Source organism: Wasmannia auropunctata, unplaced genomic scaffold (genome assembly GCF_000956235.1).
Source record: "Wasmannia auropunctata unplaced genomic scaffold, wasmannia.A_1.0 LD336092.1, whole genome shotgun sequence".
In the NCBI taxonomy this organism is placed as follows: domain Eukaryota; kingdom Metazoa; phylum Arthropoda; class Insecta; order Hymenoptera; family Formicidae; genus Wasmannia; species Wasmannia auropunctata.
The window spans coordinates 1,959,439-1,981,431 of record NW_012026798.1 but is presented as its reverse complement, the minus strand read 5'-3'; the positions used below and the strand labels follow the sequence as shown (position 1 = coordinate 1,981,431).

At 40.2% G+C, this 21,993-nt stretch overlaps 2 protein-coding genes across 4 annotated transcripts in view; one reads left to right on the top strand and one right to left on the bottom strand.

The window, feature by feature from the left end:
* The first annotated feature begins 489 nt into the window (after positions 1 to 489).
* Positions 490 to 21,993, top strand: part of LOC105462945 — a 54,146-nt gene continuing 32,642 nt past the window's right edge. Inside the window, exons 1-7 of the mRNA XM_011709888.1 lie at positions 490 to 758; positions 3,147 to 3,256; positions 3,626 to 3,831; positions 4,024 to 4,212; positions 4,306 to 4,449; positions 5,879 to 5,975; positions 8,362 to 8,526. Of these exons, the coding sequence (XP_011708190.1) occupies positions 577 to 758; positions 3,147 to 3,256; positions 3,626 to 3,831; positions 4,024 to 4,212; positions 4,306 to 4,449; positions 5,879 to 5,975; positions 8,362 to 8,526 (1,093 nt within the window). The 5' untranslated portion in view covers positions 490 to 576. The remainder of the gene's footprint in view (positions 759 to 3,146; positions 3,257 to 3,625; positions 3,832 to 4,023; positions 4,213 to 4,305; positions 4,450 to 5,878; positions 5,976 to 8,361; positions 8,527 to 21,993) is intronic.
* Positions 4,387 to 5,869, bottom strand: LOC105462944 (uncharacterized protein C4orf22 homolog). Of its 3 annotated transcripts, none has more exons than XR_976135.1 (2): positions 4,761 to 5,869; positions 4,387 to 4,473 (listed from the first exon to the last, which is right to left on the bottom strand). XR_976135.1 is itself a non-coding variant. In XM_011709887.1 (2 exons), the coding sequence occupies exons 1-2, from the start codon at positions 5,576 to 5,578 to the stop codon at positions 4,424 to 4,426; spliced, it is 324 nt and encodes a 107-aa protein (XP_011708189.1). In that variant the 5' UTR covers positions 5,579 to 5,869; the 3' UTR covers positions 4,392 to 4,423. The 3 variants fall into 3 exon arrangements, 2 of the variants coding, with proteins under 2 accessions (XP_011708189.1, XP_011708188.1); XM_011709887.1 differs by having other exon boundaries at positions 4,392 to 4,473; positions 5,305 to 5,869; XM_011709886.1 differs by lacking the exon at positions 4,387 to 4,473 and having other exon boundaries at positions 4,704 to 5,869.

Below are 21,993 nucleotides of genomic sequence, written 5' to 3'. Positions count from 1 at the left end.
ACGCGCGCGTGACGTGCATATACGTGCGTGCGTGCGTGCGTGCGTACAACACGTATACGCACTCTCGGAAATCTAATAGCCGAACCATGTCCCGCCGCGCGCGTCCGTAGTGGTTGCCCGAGTGTGCGACGGTGTGCGACGCGGGGACGCTCTCCGCTCTGTGAATGAATGACATAACTTATATATAAATATCGCGAGTCGCGTGCTGCCGTGCGTCGACGCCGTCGAGGACGCCGGAGAGTCCGGTGCGCGGGTGCGATCGGAGTCGGGAGTATCGACTCGGGGTATAGCGTCCCATTGTTCACTCGAGGCTGTGGCACGTAAAACGTGGTAAAACGCCGAGCGCGGAGGCCGGCGCGTCGAACGCGGAGCAAAGCGTGTAGCGTAGCGTATATCGTAGCGCGCGCGCACAGCAGCGGCAGCGGCGGCGTGCACAGCCGGAGCGGAACGAGAACCCGGAGCGGGAGCGGAGCAAAGCGGCGCGGCCGTGGCGTGGCGTCGTCGTGGCGCGTCGCTCCTCGAGGCACGTGCGTTTTTTTTACGAGCGGTCCGCGAGCGATATTTCATATATATACAATGGCCGCTGACTGCGTGGCGGACGGCGACTACCTCGGCGAGTACTCGCGCTTCTTCGCCGAGTTCGTCGCCAGGGTGAACCCGGACGATCAGCTGCCGGTGAAGGTGAGCGTCTACGACGTCAACGAGAGCGAGCTCGTCGGTGAGATCATCAGCGTCACTCTGCAGTACCTCAATCGGATGTAAGCATATAAACGCGTTTTGCTATTTGGATTAATCATCCCTGTGGGAGTGGTAATGCGAGCTGTCACGCGTTTTTTCACGCGTGCGTGTGTATGTTTATGTTTGTGTGTGTGTGTGTGTGTATGTGTATGTGCGTTTGACATACCGCGTCGAGATGCCGAAACCTCGCGCGATGCGGCTCCGCGCTGCGCCGCTCCGTCTCCTCGACGCGCAGACTCGTCGCTTTCTAAATTGTACAGGCAGATTGTATCTTTTATAAACAACAAACTCGGGCATATCTAGAAAAAAAATATTAGAGAGATACGCGTGTTTGATTGACTTTCAATCGTTCTCATAAATATAGAGATTAGATTTGATTGCGCAGTTAACTGATGTTTCATTATTTCTATAGATATAGGAGCGGCAAGAGACGCGGAGAGTAATTTCATACTTCAATTTTCACTAATATTATGCAAACTTTTAAGATACGTTATTACGCTATCCATTTATTCATCCTTTCCCGTGACAAGACTCGTGTTCGTAAATAAATTAAATGAGAATTACTTTTAACATAAAATTTTAATCACTTTATGTTAAATAATCACAAAAATTACATTTTTTTTTAAATAATTCAGCGATACAATTTCGATCAGATTTTTTTTGTTTTATATTCGTTGTCCGAGATATCGTACTTCTTTTATTAAATATCAATTGATTTTGCACCATTTTATACAATAAATTTTTTTTAGAATTAAAAATTGAATATTAACGCAAATGCAATATTAAGAATATGAAAATCGAACGATATATTTATACGAAACATTAAGAACGCGCGATTTGAATTCTTTAATTTTTCATAGACATCTTTTAACATTCAAGTCAGATGTTTATGAAAATATTATTTAACGATACTCTTTTCCATTTAGATGTTGTCACATTTTAAAATTGCATTTGTTTTAAATATTTTTCACAAATTTTCGCGCATCAGTTAGAATTAATATTTTAAATGTAAAGAACTGAACATAATCCAAAGTTGAGAGAAAAAAAATTAGTTAAACTGTTAGTAGATTTTTGTTAATCTCAGAGAATTCGTTATATTTTGAGAAAGAAATAAAGGCTCATCATTGATTGAATGTAAACTTAAAGATTGCGACAAGCCTTTGATCTCTTGTGAAAATAAATTATTAAAATTATAAAATTGATATTTTTGAGACATCTTATATAATATAGATATTATAAATAAAGATATCATTGCAGTCTATTTTAATATGAGAAGAAATCCGTGAAAAAGTTATCCGTGAGAAATACAATATTTTCTCTCGTAAGTCTTGTAAAACGTGATTTTTTTTTACGTCAGCTGTAGCACAAAGATCCTCGAGTTCTTTTAAAGTCACGAGAATGCGACGTGGAGGAGAAAAAAAGGCGGCACGCAAAAAAGTTACGCATAGCTGCACGGTGCATCACGCGAGCAGGAAACGTAGGATTACGTAAGAAATTTGCCCTCTCGAACCGCGAGTTCTCCGAAGGCGCGAAACGGCCGAATCGCCGCGAGATGAAAGCTACAATACTTCCGCGCCGCGTTTATCTACTTTAACTGAAACCGTCACGAGACTATCACCGCCCATCGTTATCGCGAACCAGACGGAAAGGATAAACTGTATACACATACGATACACGAGAGATAACCGAATACGCCACGAAGTTCATTCCTTCTAGTTGCACTTTATATACACATGTAGTTCCTTATGATTTTCCTTCTCTTTTTTTTTTGTAAAAAAATCTGAAAAAATAGACATATATCGTTGCATTAATAGAACAGTGACATAAATAAAACAATTAGCATTTTTGAGATCAATCCTAAAGAGTAGAATCGATTTCCTTTCATTATATTAAATACTGATTTTTTCTACTTGGGTCATTTTTCTATCAACGCAGTGAATTATGTATTAATTTTGTAAGTGTACAATAAGAGTTTCTTAACATTACGAATGTGCTTTCTTTCTTTCTCGTATGGAAAATTTAATTCGTGAATTTTTTCTATTTTAATCACTTATACAGGATACAAATTAATTATGATTTAAGTTATATATACTATTACGACATTATTTCTACTAAAAATTAACATTTTTTTTGTTAAGAAAAGTTGGCTCCAAACTGGACTGGCTGTCAAAGCGTACACTGAAAATTGATTTTAATATCGCTTATTGAGTGTAAATTATATTATAACTATTACAAAACTATCGCTAAAAGCTATTAACACTTTCGTATTTTTTTGTTAAGAAAAATTAGCTTCAAGCTGATATATCTGTACTTACAAAGCGTATATTTGTACTTATGAAATTGATATAGCTTTGTAAATATTCCTCGAAAATAAGAAACACGATATAGGCATGCACGGTTGGTTTCAGATACTGTCCACCAAGCTTACAGTCTTACATTGCACGTCTCGTAATACAAGCGATCAAATCAACATGCAAAAAACAGCCGGAAATCTGCGGATTGAGGCAGCAAGAAAAGAGTAAGTTTTTTATGACTTCATAATGTTTTAATAAATGCTTTTTAAAATATTTGCAAAAAAATTCAAAATACAGATTGTCCGTTTAAAAAATAATGTAGGCAACTCTGATTTCTAAATATTATAGTTTTAGTCAGAATAATAGCTATATTGGCATAGATTTTTAAAAATGCATTTATATTTTTAGTAAAAATAATAGCTTTAGTGTAAAGATAGTCTTTAGTAAGAATAATAGCTGTCGGTATAAATTTTTTAAAATTTATATTTGATTTATATTTGATTTATCATATTTGAAATAAACGGCTCAAAAAAATGCAGCGATCAAAATGATAATTTATATTCAGTATATTCGATGGATCATCTTGTTCGCAGCGTACGCGCCTTTGAAGCTCATGCAAGCCGTCACGAACGAAGTGAACGAGATCTGCAGGCGGTATTTAGATAACAGCAGGTTGGCTCTCTTGCCGCCACCCTCGTCGACGCCGCAAGTGACAGTGGGTGCTATTAGAAATGCCAGAAGAAAAATGGAGGACCGTCACATGATCCTACACGACTTAAACACCATGTTTAATATTCAGGTCAGGAGATTTCACTGACGGTTCGCACAATCAATTGTTCAATTAATTGTTTAATATATAACTGATGAAATGATGAGCATTAATTTACACGTCAAAATTTATTGGCAATTATATTCGGAATTAATTCAATTTCCGACATCGTCCGACGGGCATAACGTCACACGAGCTGATACATTAATTTGTACTTTGCAGGACGACACTATCGTGGATTACTACGCGGTGTTTGACGGACACGGTGGACAGGACGCCGCGGCGTATTGCGCGACACATCTGCATCAGTATTTGGTCGAGAGCGTGCACTATCCTACGGATCCGGAAAGCGCGTTGCGCAACGCCTTTCTGACTACCGACGCACAATTCATAGCGAAATCGAGTACGCAGGTAAATGTTCCTTACGTGATATTTCATTCGCGCCATATTTCATTCCGCGTAACTCGCTGCCGATAATTCTATCGAGTCGTCATTACGTTACAGAAATTAAACGGTGGTACCACCGCGGTTTGCGCGTTGCTGATAAACAAGAAGTTGTACATCGCCTGGGTGGGCGACTCCATGGCCTCGCTGGTTACATGCGGCAACGTGAGACAGTTGGTCAATCCTCATCGACCCACGAGAGAAGTAAGTAACCTGGATTTCCTATTTCTTTTAATAGAATGGAATGGAAAATGTGAGATTTCATTTTTGACGGAGCATTCCTTATAAGTTTAAACCGCGTATCCAATTTTCAAAATATCCCGCTCCTGCGATGGAGCTCGCATTCGTATTACATTTATAGCCGAGCGTTAATAATTCTCGAATGCGAAACAGATTTAGTCCATCGATCAAATCCATTATAGTCCATCTTAATAATCTTTTCTCGAACTTTTTTGAGATTATAATTTTAACTTTTGGTATTTATTAAAATTATTGAAATACTCTTCGTTCGCTACCATTCTTTCTATCTTCTTTCCTTGGAAGAGAAAAGATGCCATCATAGAAATTAATATTATGACTTGAAAATCCGATTAGCGTAATAATGTTGACGTGCTCAATTTTCCTGCACAATTTTGCTTCGGACCACGTGATCGTACAATATTACGTGCTCGTAAAACGGGCAACGCACCCGAATTCGCGTCGTCTGCACACCGGGTGACGCGGCGGCCGGATCGACCGTGATCACTTGTCGATCGTGAATATTCTTCAACAGCAGCCCACACTTGGGGTCTATGATCGGCACGTAATTACGGGTCTCGTTCAACCACGTCCTCCCCGCGCGCCAGTGATAGTACGCGAGATCCCGCTTGAGCGGCGACAATCTTTTCTCCCCTCGGTAATACGGCAGCCAATCTTCCGATTTGAGCCGATCGGCGAAATCGATGTAGGCCGACTCCTCGAACTGCAGCCTCGTTATGAAGCGCCGGACGAACACGATGGTCGACAGTGTCATCAATCTGTTGGCTCGCTCGCGCAGGGCGAGCTCCACCATTAACCTACCGGCGGGCGACACGAGCTCCGACGTGAGCTCGTAAGGCCGGCGAACGGGGAACAGTAGATCTCTCACGACCCGTAAGCGACGGTAAAAGCCCTCCTCGCTCAGAGTCTCGCCGGTGCAGCGGTAACCGAGCTCGGCCAATTGACGCGCGGTCTTGCAGCTCCTGAGATAGCAGATGTCCGCAGACGTCACCAGCGAGTCCAAATACTCCTCGTAATTTTGAAAACGCAGCAATCTTCTGTCGCTGTCGGTCTGCGTTCCGAGGACGGTCGTCATGTTGAAAAAAAAAAAAAAAATACACAGGGCGATTTTATATTTAAAACCGATAATTTTACGTTGCCATCGGCGTTCGGAATCCTTTGTTACATTGTGAACAAACGAGACGCGTACGTGAAACGTGAATCCGCGGTAATCCAAAGCGAGAGTATCGAAGTATCGACACGTTTGACATCTATACGTTTATCACGGGAATATTATGCTCGGCTCTTTTATTGCGAGAATGCCACGTGCGAGATCTACCGAGGCCGAGATACGATGCGCCCTATTTACTATACGTCACGATCTTTTTCCCTGCAGGACGAGAGTGAACGAATTCGCAATATGGGAGGAATCGTCGTGCATTGTATGGGCGTCTTGCGAGTAAACGGATTCCTCAGTATATCCCGAGCCATTGGTAAGTGACTGCAATACACAGGCTCTCTTTTATCGTAGAGATATGAAAATTTATTGAAAATAAAAAGCTCTTGCATCTCTAATTTTTTTATCACGCGGCAAAACATGTAGAGCGTTAGATAATTAAACGCCTGAAACGTCTAATGTCCGCTTCTACTATAATTTACTTTTTATTTTTATCTAAATGATAAAAAGTAAGTTAAGTCAAAATTAAAGTTAATTTGCAATGGCAAAAATGGACATAAGGGTAATTTGAACTTTAAATTCCAATTAATTTAATCGACGATTAAGCAACTTCTACGATACTTTGTTAATTAATAAAAAACGGAATTATTAATTTTGTGCTGTTTGATATAAAAAAAAAATTATACGACCTTAGAATTATATAAATACGTAACTAGAGCTGTCGCAATTGTGCCGGTCGTAGGTATTACTCGTAATTAATGATTATTCGGAGTTTGAGGTCATTTTCGGGATCGGATTTTTCGCTAAAGCTTCTACTGTCGGATTTACCAGTCAACCTTCGTCGCGTTGAAGACGACACGGTACGACGTGAAAGTACAGATGGAGACAGCGTGGTCGATCGTGACACAGTGTAGTTAAACGCGAATGCTCGTACATTCGGAAATTTACAGAAAACGCAAAGCCGCTCGTGAGAAGCCAATATTAATCTCAAACTTATAGACTTCATAACTTCATAGACTTTACAAAGATATCGATAAAAATTTCTTTCATAAGATTGCCTATTAAAGTTTCACACTGCGATCTAATTAATCTTTCTAAAAACCCAAAGACAAAAACTAAAATTTAATCTTCTCTAATTTGAAATTAATCACGCCTAATTTCTAGGAAGATACGTTAAATCACGGCTGCACCGAGCGCTTCGTACGGGAAGTAGTTTTTTTTTTTTAATATTTCCATTTTCCTTGTCGATTGTATGGAAACTTTTTCGCTTTTCACGGTCTGCGAGATCTCGACTCAGTGCACGTAGCTCGAAAACGTGGTTCGCAACTAACTAATCTCGAGATCTCGGCGTTGTTTTCGAACGGATTCGAATTACCCCGGCAGACGGAAGTAATCGCCGTGTATTGTCGGAAACGCGACTTTCGGATTGACGTAATCGACGCGAGCTTTCCCGTGTTGTTGTTGTTGTTATTGACGAATTAAAGTCATTATCGGTATCGAGCTCTCCCCCTCGGTCGCGCGAGTAATCCTGCTCGTTTCGCGCGGACGTTCGGCCGATTTCGTCCGAGACACGGCCCGGGTCCGTTCGCGAGGTAGCCAAGTAAGGAACGGGCGCCCGGGTGAGTCCGTGCCCAACTACGGCTCAAGATACGCGCGACCTGTAAAGGTGAGGAAGGGGAGAGAGAGGGCAAAAAAAAAAATTCCGGCCGCGTGTCGGGTATCCTGTTGGTTCCGTTCGCCCGCTGACACAATACTACGTGCAGTTACGCTCCGGGAGCGCTCCACCGAGTGTGGCTCGCACAATCGCATGTCCGGAATAATTAAGCGCGACTGTTTCTCCCATTCCCGCTTATCTTTAGGCGCGTATGTAATAGGGCTCGCGAATCGCGATCGAACGTTTATCGGGCGCGTTGACCTTTCAGAGATCAAGATGACCCTGCGACGATCTGTAAAAAAAGAGAAAAGATTCTTATTGCGACATTTTTTTTTTAGCTACGTGGGCATTTTTATTGCCCTACACCTCATCAAATTACGTCGTATAAAATCCGATTGTATCAACGGGAGCGAATTAAATAAGCTCCGGTTTAATGACTCGCCGTCGTTATCATGGAGGATTTAATTAACCAAAATTAATTAACGCAATAACGTTAGCGCAACAGGTCCTAAATGAAAACTTCGGTGGATTCATTACTGAATTTGTAAAAACTAATTTATATTATGGTGAATAAGATAACTCGGTTGCGTGATACAAAATACGTTTTCACGTTTGCACATATATGTATATAATAAATGTGTATATATACGCTGCAAGCTCCGGTTTCGCGGCTCCACGAGGACGGCATGGAAGAAAAAGCTGCGCTCAGATTCCTAATAACCGGAAGCGCGCGGCGTTGTTGCATTGGCGTCGTTATTTAAATTAGCCGCGTTATTCATTAAACAGTTAATTATACTTAATTGCGCGCCGCGTGGCGTGTTTTTCACGTGTAAAATATCTGAATTACGGCTTTACCAATGGGTAAAACCGTAACACAGTTGCCTCTCCGCTCCACAATCTTAATCGCATACTTTCGGAGCTGAACATTCCTTTCCGCTTTTCGCGTTCACGCCTAGTAAGCCTCCCCGCGCGGGCGAGCGCGAGCGCGCGCGTCTCTTAGAACAGCGGAGCGGTCGCTCTTTCGTTTTCTTTTTTCTCTTTTTTTCAGGCGATGTCCCGTATAAACCGTACATCAGCGGCGAGCCCGAGGTCCGATGCGTGACTCTGGACGGTACCGAGGATTTTCTCATAATCGCCTGCGACGGATTGTGGGACTACGTCGATCAGAGAACCGCGGCGCTCCGCGTCTACCGGCAGGTGCTGCAGAATCCCTGTGAGTACGGCATATTTTCACTTGACTCAGTAATTAATAGAAATTTCTCAACCGCCAGCTAGTTGTTCGACGAAACTTAACAATGTATTAATATAGATAGATCAGACTGAACGTTATTTTATCAAGCGCTGTAATCAAAATTCTCTTAAGCGCTAAAAAAAAAATAAAATATATACTTAACAATATACACGACAAATAAAATATAAAATATTAAGAACTAAATTTATAAAATAAAAATAATAAGAAACTAGCAAAAATAACAAAAGTAAGAAAATAAGAATAGTACATATATATAATAAGTATATTTTACATACCTTTTTTTAGTTTTTTTTAATCATTTTTATCGCGCCGCAATTATGATTTGTTCGAGCACTTACCTGGTTATCCAATTTTAATATGGTGGATTGAAAGAAGACGATATTAAGTATATTGAAGATTTAAAAGCACTCAAGCGCTTCGGGCGTGAATTAATTTTTAAGCGACCATTGAGATGCGGGAAACGTTCAAACGAAGAGCATTCTTAGAACGCAATAAATTATTTTATTTATAATTTTATAAAATACATAAGAAATCATAAATCTCTCTTTCGCGATAACCTTTTACGGGTAAATTCATAGAAAATCGCGAGGTGTGGGATTTCGTACGAAAGAAACTTCTTACTGAGGAATAACGAGGAGAAAATCCACTGAACACCGTCGTCAGATAAGTACACGGCGCGCACGTATTCGACGTTACATTGATCGATACGACGTACTTTAAGCGATAAGCGCGTGCTTTTGCAGGAAATCCAAGCCGAATCGTTTCCATCGCCATATCGCTCGTAGCGCGCCGACGATACTGCGATACTCGAGAAAGTAGGGGAAACGATGTCGTTTCGTCGGGGAATTTGTGCTAGAAAAGACGAATCTCTTTGTAAATCCATAGTCTCTCTCTGTCTCTCTCTCTTTCTTTCTCTCTACCTCTACACATTTGTAGCTTTTACTTGCTATGCTCTGTTTACTCGATTTCCGGAACGGACGCGACATAAAATTTGCGTAGCGTTTTGCGCGTTGCGCTCTCCTGCCGATCGCTCGACCTTCCTGACGTTACTTTTGCACGGTAATACACGAAGAATCGAGATGAGACAGGGACGTGCGACACGTCGAGCGGATATGACTTTGACAGTTCCATCTGTTCACGCGAACTATTGGGCTATTAATTTTTTATTGCGTAGGTAGTCTGAGCTACTTTTTTTTTACGAGAGATGGGAAAGCGGGAAGAGGTAGGAACGGCTGTAGCAGCAGGTGAATGAGAAATTGCCACAATTTCGTGGAAACACAGCTGACACGAATTTCCAGAGGAAATAATAAAAATAAAATGGTATTCAGATTTAAGCGTTTAAAAGTGAACGACATTGATAGCATAGTTATAGCTTCATCATTAAATATCTACACGGAAAGAATTTTCTTTTAAAATTTACCCTGAAAATCATGTTAATTGTGAGACAATATAGTATTTAGGTAAATTTTACTGTGCACTACAATAAATTTTACTGCGAAATCTTATTGTAGTGCACAGTAAAATTTGCCTAAATACTATATTGTCCTATAATTAACATGATTTGCAGGGTAAATTAAAAAAAAAATTCTCTCCGTATAATATTGCTAATAGTATTCCAAGATCTACGCTTTATAAATATATAAGTTTTTCTTGCGATTTCTTGTTTTAAGCTTACATCTTGACAAAAACATCGATACCATCTGTGTGACTTTCGAATAAGTAAAGTGTCTCGACATTTCCAAAAAAAAGAAAAACCTATTCGGAGTCAGTCGAAGAGTGCGCAAAAATACGTCCAGGACACTCGGTATACATTTCGGATAGTCGACAGATAGTCGTGGACTCGATGACCATTTGACGCTTATTGCAAACAACATTTTTCCGAGTAACAGCAATCTTCAGCCGGACGGAAGCAATAAAGCCGATAAATCTTTTCCAGAATTCCACATATTTTTGTTAGATATAAACTCGCAATTGAATCATTCTCGTCTTAATCGATTTTAATAATGTAAGACACTGTTGTGGGCGTCTTCTTCTCGACTGCTCGTCTTGTATTTCTTTTTTTTTCTTCGTCTTACTAGTGTCGAAGGGAGGTCTGTTGAATGTAACGCGAACTTGGTGTGCTCGCCTTTTCCTTCGTTCTCGGGCGAGCAGGCCGATCGCCAAGCAGCTTGGCGGCTCCTCCGATCATTCTCTCACTCGCTCGTCATCCGTCTGCACGGTCGGCCGTCTCTCTCCCGTCGCCGGTTCCCCGAGACGTTTTCCCTTCGATTGATTTTTCGCCGCGACTGAACTCCCGCGTCTCGCGTCTCTCTCTCTCTCTCTCTCTCGCTCTCTCTCTCTCTCAGTTGGTGACTCAGTGATTCACAGTGATTCATAGTGCCTCTAAGGAGGAGGACCTCGGAGGAGAATATTAGAAGTCCGATTGCCTTCGTGCAAATTCCTCCCGGTAAGTCGCGGATCATCCGCAATCAATTGACTGTCAAGCGCGAATAACGACAAAGTAATATTGGATCGGAAAGGGGAAAAGTTTATCTAGTAGTTTATTTAGTAGGTACCTGAAAACAGAAGTTTTTGATTGCGCTACATGAATAGCAAAAATTATTGTAAAATTACTAAGAAATTATAGTTATTAATTTTATTGGTTAATAAATAATTGAAGATTCAGTTGAATTAGAGACTGAATCAGATAAATCCACGTTAGTCGTTAATTTATTATTCATGGTGGCGAGGCAAGCGGTTCTTTTAAAATAAAATGGATATACATTAAAGGTATAATTTAGTGTAATATACCCTTTAATGAGGGTATATAATAGCAAAGTAAGTACTTAAAACTAATTGTAAACTATTATTTTGATTTTTGCATTTTCAAAGTCCATTTTATTACTTCTAAAAACACTACTGAATAGCAAAAATCCTTATAAAATGACTAAGAAATTATTAATTTTTGTTTTTGTAGAATTGAACACTGAAATTTAATTGGGAAATGATTGAGATTTTAAAATAGTAATAGAATGATGATATTAATAATGAAATTAATGACTGCGATTTCTTAATAATTTTTGCAAAGATTACTAAATGAACTTATTTTGCTCGCCATCTTCTTCAATATGATTTTATATGATAAAACTACTATATAATGTTTTATCATCGAGAAATGGTCTTGCACTTCCTCATAGCGTTTTCGAATAGAACATGTTTTATCGCTCTGAGAAATAATAACGTCACATGTTCTCTTCGTTCAATCAGAAATCTAAAATAGAGCATATGACGTCATTAATCGCTCTGGAAGCGATCAAACCTGCTCGGTTCAAAAACACTATCAATCAGCTCGCTTATTTAAGGACGAAGCTGATTAATTTCGAAAACATCTTCTGATATTGCCTCAAAATCACTCATCGATTACAGGTATCAACATTATACGATTGTGTTCGTATGTGCGATGCGCATAGAAATTGCGACTAAACACGCGTATAAAGCGATTCGGTCTTCATCTTCCGAGAACGAAATAGGGAAAGAGGGAGGAAGAGAGAGAGAGAGAGAGAGACAATTTAAAGTGATCAAGTGATCGACGCGGCCCGGCATTGTCGTCGCGCGACAGACGTTTTCCCAGCGGCAACGGTACCGTGCACACTCATCGAAAGGAGTCCGGAAATCTCTCCCCTCTCGCGAAACTACCGTACCGTCCGCCGTGTCCGCGAAAATATGCCTCCCCGTTAGGAAGTGCGCGATTATCGTCGTCATCCGCCGCACCGACGTAATCTTTCTTTCGCGCTTTTCACGCAAGGAATTCGAAAATTACGTAAAGCCTATACACCAGCCTCCGTCGTGACCGTGGAGACCGCGTTGCACTAGACCGCAATAAAGTAACGATCTCAGGATATACTACATTTATCTCCGCTGTGAAATTCTCAAAGTGATTCGAAAAGCGATCGATGTTTTTTCTTGATAATAATTGGAGGAACAATAGTTTTTTTTTTAATCGTGAACGATTGAACGACAATGAGAGACTTTTGACGAATTTAGCTTTAACAACTTTGGACAAATGTATCTTGTATAAATTAAATTAAATTATATTATACAAATTAAATTACATTTAATTTAATTTTAATTCATTTATGGAAAAACTTATTATTTCGATTATTTTCAAGAAAAATTGACTTAAATTAAATTCTTATTCCATTTATGATCGTAAATCTTTCTTAGGAGCGACGAAATGAACTTTGACAATACAAGAATTGATTATAGATAACCTAATCTTAATCAGTGACTTAAGTACTCCGTGAATTATAAATTATGTACCTTTAATGTTTATTTTACTCCAAAAAAATTTCTTGCGATCTCAGACGATCATGAATAATAGATTAACGACTTGGGCCGATTTTATCTGGCTCAAGCCCGTAATTCACGCTGATCTTCAATTATTCATCGACCGATAGACCAAAGCACGTGTCACATATACGTCTTGGTCTGTCGGCTAATAAATAGTTGGGAATCCGCGATGTTATATATGTGACAACCGCTGGAACGTGCCGATCCCTTCTCCGCCTTCGCGCGGATCTCAGAAGCGTAAAGGCCAATACCCGGTACGGCGCGGTGAAAACTTCGGAGGAGAGAACGCAGCGCGTTAAGGATCTCCTCTATCCGTCTCACGTTCCCATAATTGTTAATTCGGGAAAGCGAGTCCGCGCGCGCGCGAGCCGGTTTCTCATCAGGCCTTCGCGCCGGTAATTTATACGTGTCGCGCGACACGTTTAAAATTGACTTCAACGACATTACTCGGAAATCGCGGGGAAAGAATAAAAGCGCTCGGCGAGAGAACGCGGAGCGGACGGTCACGCAGCATCCGACGGAGAAATACGTCGGAGATTCCGTCACGCTCTGACGCATCGTTGACACGGCCGCACATGCAGCCCCCGACATATACCTACTCCGTTCCTCCGTATTTTAAATAAAATACGTTCTGAATCACACGAGGGTAGAGGGAAGGGGGGGCGCATAGCGCTCAAATCTACGATGACGGCACACCGTCAGTACGTGAGCCGCATCTGCTTAGATAGACCGGGACGTGCAATATTGGTACGTGTACTTGCGCAATATCTGTCTCGAATGTCGTAACGTGTCTTGTCGGACACAGACGAGTTGCGTTATACAGTAATTACATTATTCATACATCAACTTATATACGATGAAGATCTCTCGGGATGTCAATTTTAGATTATTGATTTTGACATTCGATACAAAAAAAAAATTTCGAAAAATCGAATAACCGCAATTGTACGTAGTACAAGCGAAACGTCTTTAACGAAATTGTTTCGATATGCTATGAATTCTTCTGGATTTTACGGAACATAGAAATATTAATAGAATAGAAAATATTCTGCTATCAATTTGGCATGTCATAAAAGTAAAATGATTCTGGAAATTGTATTTATAGATTGTTAAAATTTCGCTTGTGCCGTCATGTTTCTACGCGACATTTCACAAATCCTTTTTATTCAATCGAAATGATAAGTCGAAAGATTCGTTAGGACATAAATTATAAAAATTGCTTTATAACCCTCTGACGTCAATCATTATCGTCTATCGTTATCATTATAGCCATTATCAAGGGCTCGTGCTAAATCCGAATTTCGGGGTTTTATTTTTATCATCGGATTACCGCCCGGTTTACAATGTTCCCGAGGTAATAAACGGGTAAAACGAAACCGGTTCCGTTTAATTTCGGCTAATTGAAACCTCCGGAACAGACGCAGCGCGCGGCTCGGGCCTCCTCTCGGCGCGGCGCATGGCAACAGTGCAACGGCGTTAAAAGATCGCAATAAGGCATTAAACAAAGGAATCCGGGAGGAGCTGAACCAAGACCGCGGTTACTGAAGCGAAACGCCTGGAGCGTTTCTTCGTCTCGAAAGGATTCGCTGGAGAACGAGGCTCCGAAGGAAAGAAGGGAGGACGAGGAGGAGGTAGGGAGGCCAAGTGGGTGGGTAGGGAGCATCCATTCACAAGATATCGCACGAAAGGTGAAATTTGGGTTACACCGGGTCCTTCGCCTTATTATATTATGCTGTACTCGGTGCTTATTGTCCCTATTGTGCTATTCAGCGATATCTTTCGAGACGTATCTCTATCCCCTTTCCTCCTTCTGGTCTCATCCCGATTTATTAAAGACAAATCGATCGACTCTAAGCTAGTTAATCACCGTAGCTTAATTGGCGTTAATCGTCTTTGTCTTCCGTGAAGTAGTTTAGTGCATGCAATTCTTTCATTCTTTGCGTTTCTTAGCTGGAATCGTAACAGTTTTTGTTTCCGAGTTTCTTTTTTTTCGACATTACGTTCAAGGGAGGAAAGATCTTATTATCTGTAGAAAGGTGTAGAGGGAAACTACTAAATTACGACGGTGAGGTTCGAAGAACCGACCAACGAGCGAGATCGTTATTGGATCGGCGGTGCGCCGCGCGAGGCCGAACGAAATATCGGTGGTGATTATTTTCTCCACGCATACATACACACATACACACCGGCGTACACGACCGGTCTGGCTGCGGCGAACCTCGTCCTCAAAAAGATCGGTCGAAGGCCACAGCCGAGGTATCCTCCCGCCAACCTCCCGCGGGTCCAACCGTTGACGCTGCAGTCGAGCGGCGAGACCGATCGTTTCTCCTTTTTTCGCACAGGCCCGAAAAAGCCTTCGCGATCCGCCTCGTTGTCCGCGAGGCGCGGAAATTGTCCCTCGCGTAACGAGTTTCTCGCGTTTCGTCGCATGAGAATCGCTGACTTGCGACGACGCGGCGACCGACGGCGCAACGGGTCGTCCTGCAGTCATCCGAGCGGCCTAACCGCAGACCTGGGTGAATCACCCGCGGAGGATCGTCCGTCTTAATCCCTCGATATCGCACACCTCCTTTCGGCTTTCGCAATTCGCACGTGTACTCACGTACGCCGCGCCCCGTTTATAAGCCGGTCCCTCGCGAGATATCTCTCTTAGCAACGGTCTTCTTTTATATTACAGCCGCCTGTGTTGTATTATCGGAAACGAGTTCTCGCCGTATGAAATCCTCGCGTATACATGCACTATCTTAATCTTAATAGTAAATTTACTGACGAATTGATAATCGATCTTTCGCCAGGAAAAAAAATTTCTTTGGCGAGAAGCCAAAGTTGTTACACATATCTCGGCACCTTAATCTGAAATTGTAATCTTCTCAAGACACATTACGGTCCGTTTAAAATTAAACGGGCAATGCGATATTGAACTAATTACATACCTCCGAAAGTTGGCGGATATTTTCAACCATGATTTAACATTCAGTAGTTGACGTGTCGACAACTTTTAATTAAGGACGATTTAATAATTAAACGAGTTTCGCAGAAGAGAAAAAAAATTGCAAAATTCTATACTTATATACATTTCGATTAGGAGAAGCATCAGATGCCCTCGGGTTATTGGGCCGTCGAAAGCAATTTGAATTCCGTTGCTTTGAGACCGCGGGGGCTTGCGACGGTCACATCATTAACGCTTTCATCGCCGAGGCGTTAACGGAGCCGGATATAATCGCACCAGACATTACGGTCGAAAACAAAACCCCAGCCGCAAAGAGGCGAGGCATCCTCGTGCTTTTTACGCTTATGACGCCAGCGAGTTCCAATTTTAGTGTAGCGTGCGACAGCATTCGCTCGCGGGACATTTCGTATCTTCTGACTCACGGCGACATTCCTCGCGCGTCGCTCGCCCGAATGAATTTGATTTTTCTCCCCCGAGCTATACGCGCGCGAGGAGGATGCAGGGAGGACGCAGAGGGGCAGCGCATCGATCTTCTGGGCGGGAATCCGTAGGGAATAACCGAATGCGAAATCGCATCGAGCTCGATCCCGTCGTTACGGGAAGATAGAAACGGGCGCGACGACGACGGTGAAAATCGCCTCCCCGCGGTGTCACCGGCGAGCGCTAAAAATACGAACCGCGGTGCCGCTTCTCGCGCGTTTGAACATAGATCTCTCTTTCTCTCTCTCTCTCTCTCTCTCTCTCTCTCTCTCTCTCTCTCTCTCGTTTGAAGGATTTTAACAGCTGAAAGGCATTTCTCGTCCTAGGACACGACACCGCCCGAGGTCGACGACCCCATCACCTTTTCCGAGAGCGCGGTTCGTTGGGAACGCTCGCGAAGTGTCGTAAACTCGGTTCCTCGAGTGGCACTGACCTGCGGCAACCTGACGACAGGGCGCGACTTCCGCGAATTGGCCTGCAGATATCGGGCGATCGCGATCCGCGATTTCCTCGTTTCTTATTCGATATGCCGCCTCGTGTCGTGGAAGCTATTGAAATAATAATAGACGCACTGATATTCAATCGTTGATACACTGAAAATTTACTTACTTTCTATGAGTCATGTTTTATTGTCTTTATTACTTTTTTTAACGAAATACCAGGATGTTTACATGGAAAACTTAAAATTTTTAGAGGATTTCTTTTTACTCTTGAAAACCAGAAAATTTAATGGTATTATTGGTACTCTCTAAATTTTTTGGAGTGAATCTCATTCCAAAAGATTGAAAATACTGTCACTCGGTCACTTGAGTGGCAGTAGTTTTACTCTTTTGGAGTGAGATTCACTCCAAAAGAGTGAAAATTCACTTCAGAAAATTTAGAGAGTATTTGGAAGAATTTTTGGAATTTTACTTTTGAATTTAAATGTTTGTCTCTTTCTGAAAATATTGTTTCTTTGACCATTTTTTGATCATCTCTCTTTTTGCTTGTATTGCTTGCATTCCAATTTATTTCAAAGTTATATTAAGAAATTCTCTAATCCTATTTGAATTTTTAATAAAAATAGCTCAAAAATCCGGGAATTCTTGAGGAATTTTTACAAGATTCACCTTGAATAAATATAGGATGCTGCTTGAAAGAAAATAATCGACCAAAATCGCGTTTACCAGAGATTGCTGATGCATCGAGTTTGTGAGTTATTATGCATGAGAGAAATTCTCGATTGGTTGAAGAGCCGATATTAAATTGGAATGTCATCGTCCAGTTGCTACAACTTATATTCTTACGTCACGCTTATCGTTATATCATTCTAAACTGCCATTGCCTGAGCTTTATCGAGAATACTCTATTAACGACTTCCGTCTGCGACTCGGCCGCGGATGTTTATTTAGATGCGCTCAACATCCTGAATAATAATAGCCGTGCATTCCGCGGGAAAGAGAGAAAGAGAGAGAGATTTTCTGCTCTAACGTTTTCACCGAAGCAATGAGTAATTCGCAGCGCGAACTTTCGTGCTTATGGCGATAATAAACGCGGTGATGTCACCCCGCGGAGACGCGTCCGCCACGGGAGTGGTTAATCGTCACGAGGCGCGTAAAAATATATATTATGCGTGTGGCCGGCATATATGTGATACGTGCCATCTGGTACACTTCCTCGTTCGTCGGGTGGCGTCAACCACACTCTGTATGAACGCACCACGCCCCTCCGTGCGTGAAACTACAACTTTTCGCCGGCGTAATTAGGAGTTTTAGGCGGCGTACGCGCGCTCTTAACCGTTAACACGCGATATTGTTTTATTTCTTTAATTATTATTAATATGAGATAGTAGGTCGCGTGCGGTTATGCCTCGTTCATCATAATGCTCTACAACGATCTGAATATAAATTTTATACATTCTTCGCGATGCGAAATTGTGTGCGCGAGATTACAATTTCGCTTTGTTTTTATCATTTTTTTTTTAATTTTCAAATGGTACGCTCTTTCTGTTTCATTATAATGAGGTGCGGTGCGTATATTCGATTATGATGTATGATACTGAATAATTTTAATTATACAGTATATCATACATTATTATTGATTAACATCATTATTATATCTTTATCGAGTAAAAGGAGAAATATATAATATGCAATAAAATATATTACATATTTTAAATATAATATAAAATTGTTATAATTTCGTCATCTCTAAATTAATATAATTATTAATTTTCCAAATTATCTTCAAATATTTATTGTAATTACTGATATATTTTTCCAATCTGAATGGAAGAACGTTTAACGAATATTTAATTAGAATCTTTTTGTGTATTATTAAATCTATATTAATAACTGCTTTTAACTATGTTATATAACTAAATATATATACCTATATAATTATAGAACAATATATTATTTCTTGTCTGAATTTATAAAATAATATGTTATCTTTCATAGCGTGTTTTCAGTAGCAACCGTAATTATGTTATTTCATAAAACGGATTGCTTGGTACGATACACGATAATCGACTTGTGATTCGCGCCGTCGAACGATGCGCCCGCCGTCGCAGAAGAAAAAATATCGTCGGACCGTCATGTCTGGGCGGCTTCTCATAAATGGAGAAAGCCAGAAATTGGCGAATTAAGGCGGCGGAGTTTCCAGTTTCTCGCTACGAAAAATGCTTTCCAAGCACATAAATGCGCCTCAATCACGGGGTAATTGCGCGTCCGTCGAGTAATATATATGAGTTTGATAAACTCGAAATAAAGAATGTTACATCGCGAATAAACAGGCGGCGATGCAATTGTGTAAGTAAGCGCGATTTTAACACGCCGAGGCCGATAATTATACGGTAGATTATCGTCGAGAAAGTCACTTAAAGTCGAGCGCATCGGATTCACGAGCGTTCGTTACGCTTGTACGACCGTGTTCGCGATCGTTCCACGCCGCGGAGATCGAACAAGAATGATCCATATTCATTGTGGTTTAGGTCGGGATCGTTTCTTCAGCGGAGATAATGTAGAACGTGGCGTGTTTAGAGCCGCGATAGATCAAGGTGGTCACGCATTTAATATATCTCTCCGTGAGATTTTAAGGAGAGGAGAAGAAGGGGGGGAGATACTTTTAACGAGATACCCCGAGAGGAAGCCGAGAAGGCAATTTTCTAGCACCTCTCGAGCGTTAACTATTAAAGGTGTAAAATCAAAACATTTACGTGCTAATCCTTGTAAATATTATTTATTAAATACTATTTTTTTAAACACTTGTTATACTAAAAAATATTTTCAAACGCAGATTTTATATATTTAACGACATATTAAGTTTCCAGCCAATATTTTTCTAGCAAGTAGCAGTATTCTTTTGCTTAAACCAAGCATTTATTCTTTTACTATATCCGCTTTGCAAATGAGATTTTTCATAGGCATGGTTTTTCATTGCGATTGTGATTAGACAATCGTTCTACTCGATTTGGTTCATATCAAGACACAGAAAAGTTTTGTTTAAAAAAATTGATTTCACGTGAGTTTCACAAATTGAACCGCGCGATTGCTTCGTGTATGTGGGAATAGAAAGCGTGAAGAGGTCGTCTCACCTCAAACGTGACGCTTATTGGTAATCGATCGTTATTGACATTCGTTTCTCGATTACCGAATTCTAGCGTTCGCTGTTACGTTAAAACTCATTACTCGGCGGTATGTGTTGGGGTAAAAGCTAGACGAATAATAATATTGAAGCAAACGACCGGGAGAAAGGCGAGACTAAACTCGGACAGGCTTATTCACTCGGCCATGAATGCGCGGTGTTCTCGAATTCCTCACTAATGCGAAAAAGAAGAAGGAATTAGAGCCAGTTTTATAGACTCTTTAGTCGACGCGGGGCCGTGAATAACACATTAATAGCTTGCTTGGTTAAATGTTCGAGTACGCCAACAAATACCCTACTTGTAAAATACCTACCCTACTTGCTTCCATTCCTCCTATCCTTACAAAGGTGTTACGTTCCATAAAAAAGAGAGAGATTTATATTATTCATATACATTTATGAAAAGAGAAAGACGATTCGGGAACGAATATAGATATGGACAGACTGTGAAATAATGAAAACTTATAATTTGATAAACTTCCTACAAATATATTTTAACGAATATATAATAATTTAGCGCGTATTGTATTAAATGAATTAATTAGAATATGTTATGAGATTGCAGAATATTTATTGTCATATTTGTACTTATCTATGTGTGACATTTACACCAAAGCAAAAAATTTTATTGCTCTTTCTTGTATTAATTTATATAATACATTACTTTGGAAGAGAAAAAAAGAGAATATACAGTCAAATGCACAGACCTCAACTTATATGAAAAAAAATATTTAGAAGGAAAAAGAGCAGGGAAAGTAAACATATAACATATTTCAATATTTTATCGATATTTTCCTTATTCCTGTACTTTATAGGCAGTAATTTATTTTTATTACACACATAAACATGCTAATTCGGTCTTTGTTATTCATAATATGAATATGATACTATAATATGAATAATGAATAGGAAAGAATGAAGGAAAGAAAATTGAAAATTTTAATGTTTCAGACATGTTTCAACATCTTGTTTTTAGATGTCGATAACAATAAGCTCCATTCTTTGCGTGAGTTTTGTATGTATTCCATTGTGCATTCTTGTACGCACAATGGATTGACGGACGGTTATAGCCCAGGGGTTTAAATATTTACATTAATCTCTCTTCGTCCATCCACTTCGAGGCGAAGTAACGGATCTGCAAAGGAAATCTTACACAAGGGAAATCAAGGGATATCACACGTAATATTTTTACACAGATTTATTATCTCAGGTTAAAATAAAAAAAATTATGTGACACTCACCGACAATATTTGAATATTGATATTTAAATCATTTAAATTTGATAAAAGAATATATTGCCGCCCGCCTCGAATTCTTCCACTTTTTCCTGTAGTAAACATTTAATAAATCTTTATTGAAATAATTATATCATTTTCGAAAAAAATTAAAATAACTTTTTTTTAAATATAAACTTTCGTATAATTTCGTAAGTATAATTATTTTTCTCTAATTCTTACTTATTGTTAGATCATTGAAATAAATAAAAACAGATTAATTCGGTAAATGATAAATAACATATATAAATAATAAATCAATTACTCAGCATAAATAATAAATCATCTCGCGGTTGTTCCCTCGTCGCTTGATATCTCTCAAGCTTCTTTCTTCTCTGCTATTTCTTGTTTTTTCGTGACAATCACATAACAAAAACATTGTTAATTGCGTGCTTACACTAATTAACAAAATACGATAATAGCTAGGCACTTAGTACGGCACTCCCGGTGTTAATCGCACGCAACGTGCGCACTTTACTACCTTGCGATATAGAAGAATAATGCGCAAAAAGTACGATTGCATCAAATGATACGTTCGACACGCAATGTCTCGCGAATTAGTGGGCGAACGTCAAATGGCAAGGTTTAATCACTGATGTTACAAACATTGAATTTACGCTACGCAATTGAGAAGGCTTAATTGCAGGCTTAATTACGATTGTAATTAAACGCTTCGAAACGCACCCCGTTTCGGGGTCAGTTTTATATTTGCGATATAATTAAATTGAAAAATTCGGAAATAGCTTCACTCATGCGATAAAATAGAGTTTG